This window comes from Orbicella faveolata, unplaced genomic scaffold (assembly GCF_042242905.1).
Source record: "Orbicella faveolata isolate gen_17 unplaced genomic scaffold, um_ofav_v1 contig_46, whole genome shotgun sequence".
NCBI lineage: Eukaryota > Metazoa > Cnidaria > Anthozoa > Scleractinia > Merulinidae > Orbicella > Orbicella faveolata.
The window spans coordinates 17,478,481-17,490,000 of NW_028301576.1; the positions used below are offsets into that span (position 1 = coordinate 17,478,481).

General features: G+C 39.6%; 1 protein-coding gene and 1 pseudogene across 4 annotated transcripts in view; one reads left to right on the forward strand and one right to left on the reverse strand.

The window, feature by feature from the left end:
* Window positions 1-4,667, forward strand: part of LOC110040392 (uncharacterized) — a 36,063-nt gene extending 31,396 nt beyond the window's left edge. For all 4 annotated transcript variants that reach the window (XM_089278624.1, XM_089278625.1, XM_089278627.1 and 1 more), the window contains one exon: window positions 79-4,667. In XM_089278624.1, the coding sequence (XP_089134750.1) occupies window positions 79-207 (129 nt within the window). In that variant the 3' untranslated portion in view covers window positions 208-4,667. The remainder of the gene's footprint in view (window positions 1-78) is intronic.
* Window positions 4,668-6,935: 2,268 nt separating this feature from the next.
* LOC149098703 (uncharacterized) lies at window positions 6,936-8,694 on the reverse strand (annotated as a pseudogene).
* Window positions 8,695-11,520: the final 2,826 nt, after the last annotated feature.

The window sequence follows — 11,520 nt, forward strand, 5'->3', positions numbered from 1 at the left end:
AGCTTTTGTTAGCAAGGAATGGCCACTGTGTGTTGATCGAGACAACGGTGTGTAACATTGTTTTCTGATTTATGGCAGGACGAGAAAAGGAACCCCAAACCTGAACATGAATGGCCATCTGAGGACTTCTGGAGGGCGTTGTCCTGGCTAGATCCTGGTACATTTGCAGAATCAGAAGACGAGCCGGGGCCTGGGTCATCGGATTAAGTCAGTTCCGATCAGCAGCTGCAGCAACAAACAGGCAAGAGACTGGATCAGAGACTGAACAAAAGGACGAGCGGCAGACTGGAACAGTCACATGGTCAGCATAGGTAGCAGATTATTACAAATGACTAGGAAAGAGTTGTCAGAAGTTTACACACCTAGACCTTAAGGTGGCATGGGTACTTTTATGTCAGCCATGTCTTAAGCTTAGTGGTCAAGTGAACAAGTACAAAGTCTTTCAATCTGTTTTGAAATCCTTTACTTTGAAACAAAAACTACTGAACACTGAAGCTTTGAACGCCAAATATGCACACACAATTTGATAATTGTTGTTAAAGTGCACCTAACCCCAAAAATTTTTTTTCGCTAGAACGAATCTACTTATTATTTGAAATAGTTCTGCGAAAAAATTTTTGAATTCCGTTAAATCCTCGATTTTCTGTGCCACGACGAAATCTCGAAAAAAGCTCCAAAACACCACCATTTTGTTTCACGACCGAGTTTGAGGAGAATGGGTCCAGCGGCTCTTGTGACGTCTGCCCAGGAAGGTTGGATATCTCATTTCCTCTCATTTCCTTCAGGATGGTGCAATACACATTCGAAAAGTGCGCAGAAAACGCCTTCCAGAGGTGCTATCGGCTGTTGCAGTAATATTCCAGATTTAAAGAAAGATATACTGTACAATTTACTGACGATGATCGGCCAATGGTGCAATAAAGACATAAACGATGGTTGATTTTGTCGAACCGAAACAAGCGAACTGAATCTGTGAGAACCATTGAAGAACTCTCACTGGAATTTGTTCCGCAGACTTTCGAACGCTATTTTCATAAATTTTCTGCTTAAAGCTAACCAGCAATTTGTAGAAATACTACCTACAACCTATATCTTCCAATCCCGCAATAGTTATAACATAACCGGCAAAGTTGTGTGATCCGGTCATGATCAAGAAGCGTTATACTGATATGTAAATAGATCGCAACTGTACGCCGCTAACCAACACTTATTTCTCTTTCGATTTAGATGAAAGTCGAAGATTAATCCTCTAGAATTACATGATAACAAAATTGTTAGACTCACAGAGTTTTTCGAAGGTTTGGAAATCAGCAGTGCGACAAAGATTCTGTGCAATAGCGTCGAAAATATGACCGCGTAAGATTATCTGCGGACCGCTTAGGGAACACATCCTTTTCGCTTATCCGACGACTTTTTTGTTCACTGCAAACTTTGAGAACAACTTACATTGGTTATTTGGAGTTACGACTTAAAACTTGTGACAATATGAAATCGGTAATTGTATGAAATGTTTCCTTCCGCCTTGCTTCCCGCAGCTTCAAAAATACAGGTCCAAACAATACGATTTTCAATCGATCGAAGCCAATGTTTTGGAGGTCATCAAGTCTCGAAAACTGCAACACGTACGTCGCTGTTATAAACATGAAGCATTCAACTGAAAGTAAAACACAAACTGGATTTAACAGCACCTTGACAAAATACATTCTCGGTAAGGACAAATGTAAACGGGCTATAAACACGCGTGGGAATCTTATGTTTAGTTGACGAAATTACCATCCAAAGCAGTCCTTGAGTTTTCTTTCCTGCTTTTCGTTTGCCTGTTCCTCCACTTCGTATCTAGCTTTCCATTCCTAATATACAAGCAGCTCGTCCGCAAAAACGTCTTCCCCGTCGTCGCTTGAAATATTGTAAATTGCTCTCAAAGCTCTAAGCAGTGAGTTCACAGTCGTCGAACGTGCTCGATTGAAGTTTATTTCGGAGCCTTCCGAATCGAAACTTAACTCTGACTCCAGTGACGAAAAAGAAATGATTCTGAGACAAAACTTGGACGTTTTAGTCCCAAAATACATCGGAATGATTAGTTTTGCGTTCTATTTTCTCGAGCAAATACAGAGAGTTGACTGAGGCGCTATTGTGTTTGGTTCCTGGGTAGACGTCATCAGGTACCGCCGCCCCAGACTCCCTAAAACGCGGTCGTGAAACACTTAATCGCGACTTTGAAAGGGCATAGAAAATCGAGGATTCAACCAAATTCAAAAATTTCTTCGCCCAAATGCTTCAAATAAAGTCTAGATTTGTTTTAGCGAAAAAAAAATTTGGGGGTTAGGTGCACTTTAACCAGTTTTGTCGCCTCATATTTTTGTTCAACGCCGTATTTTATGTGAGATTTTTATGTTAAAATTTCGAGGCAATGAAAACCGAAAGTGACTTTGAGTTTTTTCGTTTGACCGCTGTGTCTAAGGCATGTAGAAGTGGGACTTAGTAATGTAATCTAACACTGGGAATCACGATGAAGCGAAACAGTGTAAGCACAGGGAGATGTCACATCAAAATAGAGATGAAAAAAAATGGTAATCTTGCAGACATTACAAATTTTACTTACATGAACGGTTTGTGCGACATGTGGAACCAAGACACCTTTAGCTTTAGAAACGTCTCGGAATTCTGAGAAAGCTCATTTATTTCAGGGAAAAATCGTTTGATCGGAGAATTTGAAACAGTTTCTGTTCGACCCAAACCTAGGCAGTGTTTGTGCGAGCCCACTGTGTGTAAACGGATTTTAGGGTAATAGTTGTCCATTGCATTTGTTTCGTTTGAAAGCTTTGATTCAAGATCTTTAGATACTTTTCTGTCACTTTGTATATGGACATGTAGGGTTCTCGGAAGATGCAGTCTGTTCTAAGGCCGGGATTAAGCGTCGCGCTATAGTCGAGGCGAACTCGATTGATGAATTAAGTTAAAATTTGCTACGACTGCCAACATTGGGCTGGAGTCGTGCAGCACGACAATCTCTGCGCTACCCGACTTTGCGCGGATGTTGATTCAAAAGTCTAGCTACTGTTGTGTCGATTTCAATGTATGTGTAGAGCCTGCTTATTTAGACTTTTCATAGATCTGAGCACATTGCTTTAAGAACAGGATTACACTGAGACGAAAGTACGACTGAATTCAGATGATAGAATAATCAGATAATGAACTGAGTTGAACTGAATTACAAGTGAGTTGGACACGAGTATAGCGCGACGCCTGAATCAACTGTCGAGCTGCACTGGTACCTCAGTCAAACTAAACACAATCCACTCTACTGAAAAAGATGGCGACCAGTACATTTATCTGTAATTCTTAGCACACGAAAACCCTAAAAACGCTGATAAAAACGCACAGAAAAGTTATAAAAACTTCAAAGCTAACATAGACAATGTTGTTAGTACAAGGACGAATTCTTGAAAAAATATGACTTTCTGTGGTTAGTTTGTTTGTTTGGTTGTGTTAAGTTCGCAAGGTATTGTGGTAAAATGTACAACTGCTATCTTTTGAACGCGGTGGACTGAGTCGGCGATAGCGAGATATTTTGAACCAAGCCTAACATTGTGCATTTGCTGGCCTTAAAGCATCTTAGTTTTCTTTTTGAACTCCGTCGTGAATATCAGAGCCTATACAATGTTAAAGTGTATAATGTAAAGCATGTCATTTTTAAATACATAGTCTTTGACGTTTCAATGTCATCGTCGCTTACTTATCAAGCCAATTTTTTTACAAACCTGAAGAATGGTTAATAAATACCTGAGTGCATTAACGATAACCCAAGGAAAGGTGAAAACTGGAATAATTGAAAAAATGATGCTAGTGAAGAGAAAGTGACGGTCACTTTGTGATTCAATAACACGGTAGCAGCATTGAACGAAATGTTTTGAATGGATGTAGAGTTTACTTTTTTGCTTTTCGATTGTTCAATTCAGTGCCTACGGGCCAGGTTCGTTGCTAATTTCTACGTATTCAACAGGTAATTAAACCGTTTTCTGCGAAAGTTGTAAGTATTAGACTTGATGGTCAAGAGCATGTTGAGAACATTGTCAAAGATTATGTCGTCTGTCGCCAGGATAAAATTGTCATTGTGCATTTTAGAAATTGAACAAGAGGGGATGTTTTGAGAAAACGCGAAACACCAGGCGTGGACGAGTGTTGGCATAGCTCTTTCGAGTTCTCTCAAATGTTCATGGATGTTTCATTACCGAAACAAGGAAAGGAATCATGCACTCACTTTCATGAAATGAATTTTGGAAAAATTTTTCCCTTTTCAGTGTTTCGATAATCGTTTTTCAATGAATATTAGTGTTTTGATCAGTTTGCTTGTTTATATCATGAATGATTCTTGACTAGAACTTGTGGGAGTATCTGCAATGAAATACCAGTTAAGCTATTGTAGTCAAGGACACTGTTCTATAAATTCTAGAGTTTACTGACGTCACTGTAAAGTAAAATGTCATCATAAAGGTTTCTGTCTCGTTGAACCTTGAGCGACAAATCTTCTTGACCGTAGATTAAGCTTTTAATTCATAGTTTTTGTAGATTTGATGCCTGTGTGTCCATTTTTAAATATGTTAGAAACATGTATTTTGTATTTTAAGAAAAGATAACTCAATGTACAAAGTTCTTTTAGAACTTTTTGACAAGATTACCTTTCAAAAATTAGCTAGCCGTATGAACATTTTGCAAAAGAGGTGTGCAGGCGCCTTTGCAAAATAATTTACTTTCAATCAAACACAAAGAGTTTTGTCTAACTCGCGGAAGAGTTGATCTTGTGTTTGTTGTCGACAATGAAGGGGCGTTTTGGGCGAGCGCACAACAAAATAAGAATGAAAAGTACTGGGACGAGTAAAACCATGTGTTTCGAAAAGATGATGCATGCAGGGGCGGATTTGGGGGAGTGGATTGGGTAGCTAGCCGCCCCCCTTTTGGAGACCCCCTCTCCCCACCCCCCAAAAAGATAGAGTTTGAATATTATGGCAGAGATATAGGCAAACACTCCAGGCAGGTATCTCATTGTAATTGCAAGTAATGTTTTTCTGCCTAGAAAAGTGATAAAGATACGTTATTCTCCAACAGCGACAGCAGTGAGAAAGATGAACGAGAACACGCATGCATTCCCCATTGATTCTGCAACCCCGACACCAGCCACTCCCACCCGTTCCCCCTTGAAAAATGTCCCCAGCATGTATATAAAATGTTAACGACACGTGGTCCTGAGCCCATTGTGTGAAGTTTTTCTCTTGTACAATGTTTTACATTCATTTATTCGTTACTAGTCTTTCATTAACATTCTGTATCGCGAAATGAAATTAGGACCTCTCAGTCCCAACCACACTAATGTTTTTTTAAAAGCATTGGTTTCGTCTAAACCAAAACGCAGCAGAATATTTTTACCTTCGCTAGCGTTTTCCTTTTGTTTCCACCTAACCACACTAACACGTTTTCATTCGAAAGCGCATACTTTTTGTTGGGTTTTCGCCTTTCGTCCACACAATAAAACGCCTGAAAACGCTGATGGAAGCGACAGTATATGACGCTTTTTTCATCACCTTTTTTAAAAGCCTCCGTTTTCACCTGTCCACGCTAAAAACGAAGCGTTGCCAAAACGACGCGTCCATTTCATCCACTTTCAATACCCTCCGTTTTCATTAGCGTGTTTGGTCGTTTTAGTGTGAACGATAGACAAAGACGCTCGCTCGCCGTCTCGCTAAGGGGTATAAATCGAGGATTCTGGTCTCACTTACGTTGTTTATGAAGAAAAGCCACTATCTTTAGCTGTTAAAAGTATCTTTTAGGGTGCACTTGAAGTAATATTTTAAAACAAAACGCTCTTATTTCCGTTTTTAGACTCGAATTCCGCCGGTCTCCCGAGTCCGCTCTACTAGCGCGGCCTCCTTTCCTGAACAGTGGTTCGTAATATAGTCTATTCCATTTCATGTGATATCTTAAAGCTCGTGCCACACCTAGATTGGTCTCCTTTGGTTTAATTCGAGCATCCCCAACCTTTGAGTGCCCCCGGGATTATCTGTTCTATGGAGTGAACAGATTTCCGTGAGAGAAGCTGGAGGAGAATTGTGAGCTTCCAGGACGCTTTATACGCACTTAGGATTGTATCAACAGCGTTGAGTGTTTTGTTTTGTTTTTTTGTTTCTTTTTCTTGAATACATAAAAAAGAACTGATTCTAAGTATACAAAATGTGTTCTTTGTAGTTAACATAAACTGACGTTTCGATTGTATGCAAGCAATTCATCAGTATCCTTTGATCTTATTGAATACAGCAATACCAGGCTCTGAGTTTGGAAATGACTTGGACAGTTTTAAGGCAAGTTTGGCAGAGTGAAAGATTTCGGATCAAGATTTTCTTGAAACCATGCTTTCTGCGCATTGTATAGGAAGGCGTGTATGTCTGTATGATCGAAGTCTGATTTCTTCCTGAAAAATCAGCACGTACATTGCCAATAAGAAAACAGGTTGAGAGAATAAAGAAACCATCAACCAGGCATGTTGATATGTTATGTAACCAAGAGAAAATCAAGGTTTACTTGCCGTAAATATCCACTGGTTGATCTCTAACTAATGCCCCGTTCACACCAACTAACTCAGTTTAAGTTTTTCCAATCTGTCAATTACGCTCTGAAGAATTTTCAAACTCCCGGGTACCTGGTTAACATTTTAATCAAACAGGTATTTATCTTGATAAGTTGTGAGGTGTGTACAGAATAAGTAATTAATTTTTAGCCTTGTTTAGTTCAAACACTTTTAAACATGTTTAGCATGTTGGTGTGGATGGGGTATACCAACCATTTGATTACAGCTCCTAAAGATGTTAGCAGATGTTGACATAGGACTTTGAGGAATGGCATAACTACACGTGGTATGGGGTCAGGGACCCCCACCCTACCCCCTACTCACTAGTTTTGTTCTCAGACAATAATTGCACAAAAATTCCAACAATGTAACAAAGACTATACTCTAGAATCATCTGGCCACACAACCAACACTCGATCAGTTTCTTGCGAGTGTGAACCTTCCCATGCTCATCCAGGTCTGACATTGATGCAAAGGTAAGTTCACATTGACTGAATTTAAAGGGTTTCTTATCTGCTGGCATTGCCTCCAAACACTTCAAGTGTGAAACTGTTTTATAGTGCTTTTTCAGTTGCTCTGATGATTTAAACCACAGTTTACACAAGGAGCACTCAAATGGTCTCTCCTCACTGTGTACAACTTGGTGTTTCTTCAGTTCAAATTTTGACTTAAAGGATTTTTCGCACAAGCTACAACTAAACGGCCTTTCATCACTATGTACCCTGTGGTGGGCTTGGAGCTGTTGTGAACTCTGACAAATCTTTTTTCATAAGCTGCACTGAAATGGCTCAATTCATCACTGTGTATAACAAGATGCTTTTCTTTGCTATAGAGTTTTTTGAATCTTGTATCACAATAGGGGCATTTGTAAGGTCTTTCATCGCTGTGACACTGGTAATGATTAGTCAGTTCACTGGATGATTTAAATCCCTTTCCACGCAATGAATGAGCTTATATGTGGTTTTTCACCATTGTGCACCCGTTTATGAATGTTCAGAGTTGACAAGGTCTTGTAACATTTTTCACAATCAGAACATTTAAATGGCCTTTCATCATTGTGCACAGTTTTATGCCGCTTTAGTTTATTACTTGCTTTGAAAGACTTGCCACACAGATCACACTTGAATGGCCTTACATCAATATGAGTTCTTCTAATATGTTGTCTCATATCCTCGAAGGTCTTAAAGAACTTCTCACAGAGGCTACATTGAAAGGACCTTTCTTCAGTGTGTGCTCTCTGGTGGAACTTAACCTCTGCTGCAGTTTTGAAGCGCTTCTCATATTTGTCGCAACTGAACGGTCGTTCGTCACTGTGCACTTTATTGTGGTTCCTAAGCATGACTGTAGTTCTAGAACCCTTTCCGCACAATGTATATTTGAATGGTGTTTCTTCATTGTGTGTAAGAGTATGTTGTTTAAAATTTTTCGCTGTCAGGAAAGCACTTTCACACTGGGAACATTTGAAAGGTCGTTCACGTTCTGTGTGAGTTTTTTCATGTTCCTTGACATCTGCAAATCTCTTGAAGCTCTTCTCGAACAGACTGCATTTAAAGGTTCGTTCATCACTGTGAACCACTTAGTGATTTACAAGTGTTTCTCGGGTTTTAAAGTACCCACCGCATTGATCACACTGTGAAGCCTTCCTATTGCTGTGAACAGTAGAATTATGTCGCCGCAGCTTGTCAGGTGTCTTGAAGCCCTTGTCACACTGGTGGTATTTAAAAGGCCTTTCTTTACTGTGCACAGCACTGTGTAGCTTGAGGCTGGATGGATTACGAAATAACTTTTTATAATTACTACATTTATAACATTTTTCTTTTGGACTAGACAAAGTATTGTTTTTGCTCTTCGCTTCACTCAGTATGTTTGAAGAATTTGCATGCTTTGCAGACCCCTGTGGTTTTCCTTCAGTGCTTCTCTTTGCGTGATTAGGCTTTGCTTCAAAGCAGTATCATCACTTGTGTCAAAATTGAGGTGAATAATTAGCAAGTACATGTATTCACCGGAGCAGAGGTTGATATCTACCACTTTCAAAGGCACTGAGGTACATAATTGTTTCAGTATATACCAAACAAGTTGAATAACTAGCGGATAACAATTTTTTATTCTCTAACCGAAGAAAAATGGGAAGCCATTTTGTTTTTCTTTGGTTGTTCAGAGATGAATAGTACTTTGATTACATCATCTCTTAGTTAACCAATCAGAAATTATGTGTAAAAAGCACTGTTCACTAATGTGGTTTATAACATAACTAAAGCAAAGCGCGCGCTCTGATTGGTTAATTTAGCGTCTACTATTTGCCCATGGGTGTACGCTGCTGACGTGTGTGCTAATGTTTACAAAGCGAATCTTTTGACAGACATTGTTTCCAAAGTAATGGCCGACGTTCTTTTGCCAGAAATGCGAAACTGTCTTCACAGTTGTCTGAAGATGAAACTTTATCGAGTTATTGGTGTGCAGTCGGTTGTCATGAATGAATTTTCGCGCGCTTGTTTTCTCTTGTCATGTAAGACTACACGAACATTTTTTGTGATGTAGCTCAATAAAAGGACTTCTGTTGTTCCAATGTCTCAATGTTATGTTATAAAACTAGTAGTAATCAGAGATTATGAGAGTGCGTTCGACGCTCTCACTTTAATATATATGTACCGTAAATAAATGATTTCACTAGCTGACTTTCAACCTTTGCCTATTGCTAAATCAACATTTTTCAGCAGCAACCGAGGTTTTACAGTCAGCTATGCATAGTGTCAAAGTCCATGCTAGTGAACAGGTCACGATTTGTTGATACGTTGCGTGACGCTGCCAGTTTCTGTTGTCTCTCAAGTTTCATAGAATATTTAAATTACGTACATTATTTTAAGCTAGCATTTGCAGTCGCGTGCTCGTTTCGCGTGGTCATTTATCGTAAACAAACTCCGTGCGACTAATTCGAGTATTTCCCCTGATGAATAAAGTAGTCTTATGGATCTTGCCTTCAGAGTACTTTTCCACCGATTCCAAACAACAAAATTTCGACCGGATAAAGACTGAGCTATCTGTCGCGACTTAATTAATCAACAAATGCAATCAAAATGTAGCTGTTCCCACGGTTATCATCTCAAAGCTAAGTCGTGTTAATAAACAAGGACAATTCCCTCAGATTTCGATAAACGCTACCGTCGAAACGTTTAAATTCGCCAAAATCTAACGCTGAAAGCACATAATAGCGAGGCGTATGGCGACTGCATGGAAGGAAGTCAAAAAAAGATCCATCGGAAAGACGAACTCACATGGCCTGCTCACATACTCACATGTTCGCCACATGTCTTATCACATGTCTTAGCATTAAACGGTACCAGTTTACTGGCCGTGACATGCCCCTGCAAAAAACAAGCGGGGTGGCCATTTTGGTGTCCTTACAGGAATGTGGTTTTTTCGGCCTAGAACCGTGCACAGGGAGACCAGCTCTGAAAAGCCACAGGTCAAAATTAGGTTTGCGTTCCACTTCGTCGAACGCAACAAATGGTAAACGCCATAGCGTGCACTATTGAGTTATGGATGTACTTGGGAGATTTGCTAAGCACTCAAGAAGCTAGAGTCGCACGAGGCTATCGCCTTGTGCGACTCTTACGCTTCTTGAGTGCTTAGCAACCTCCCGCGTGCATCCATAACTCAATAGTACACGCTACGGCGTTTACCATTTGTTAAATATACTAAAGTAAATAACTAAAATGAGGCATAGTGCCCTGTGAAGTGAATCACACACCCTACCATGGTAGGTAGGCAAAGTCTGCATTAGTGCCTATCTAGATGGGACGCTAGTCCATCAGAGGGTGACCTTTGTGACTTTAAAGTATTTTACCAGATTTCATTATTCAGATTATTATCACTGCAGCTGATCTATTTAGCTTTGAATGACAAGTCAAAGCTATCAAAAAATGAAAGTTTGCTGAATTAAAAACGAATGTTTCTAATGAAATAATTTTTCAATTGGCACATGACATATTCTGTATTTGAAAACAAATGTTTTTGATCAAAAAATATTCAATTTTATATACAGTGGAACCCCGTCTTACGGTCACCTCGTTAGTAAGGTCACCTTGTTATTACGGCCATTTTTTCTTGTCCCGGCGGAACACCCATACATTTCCTAATAAGGAAACCCCGTTAACGCGGCCTCCTCATTAGTACAGTCAACGGCCACATTCAGAAATCCCATCTTGTATAATCCATTAAAATCTACCTTGTTTATACGGTACGGCTACTCGATTCAAGTTTCAATTGTTAAATTATATCCACATTCCGGATGCTTATTAAAGAACAGTTGTTTAGAAGAGCAATTGTGATATATCTGTTAAGTCGGACGTCACTCAATTTAGATGACCAGCCGTGGGCCGGTTTCACTCTACCCCGTTAAGGGGGAGACGGTCTAACTGAAATTCTGTAAAAATTTGGAATTTTTGTCTTGGAGTTTGAATCTTAAGGTATTGAAGTTTTATTTTGAGAAGCATTTCTCTATGGTTGGCCATTCGTTTCAAAATTACGACAGGGTATACGCGGGTTTTTCTGCCGCGTATACTTGTTTACATACGTTGCGTATGGGCTTTAAGTTCATATATACGACCATTTAGATCGCGTATATACGCATTTTTAAAGGGCCACATATTGCGTAAATTCAAGCGCGGGCGATATGCGAAATAAATGCCCAAATATACGCGTCCTACAAGGACCCATATATACGCGTGCTAAAATGCGCGTATATGCGGGTCTCGTGAATCACGTTGTATATGCCAGCACGAAATGTGCCTTTTAAGAGAATGTCTGTTCGTGTATGATAAAAATGAAAATTACTTTAACTAGAAATCGTAAAAATGGCGGCAGTAGTAAAATGCCTTGTCTTGGTCTATCTGCTATTTAAT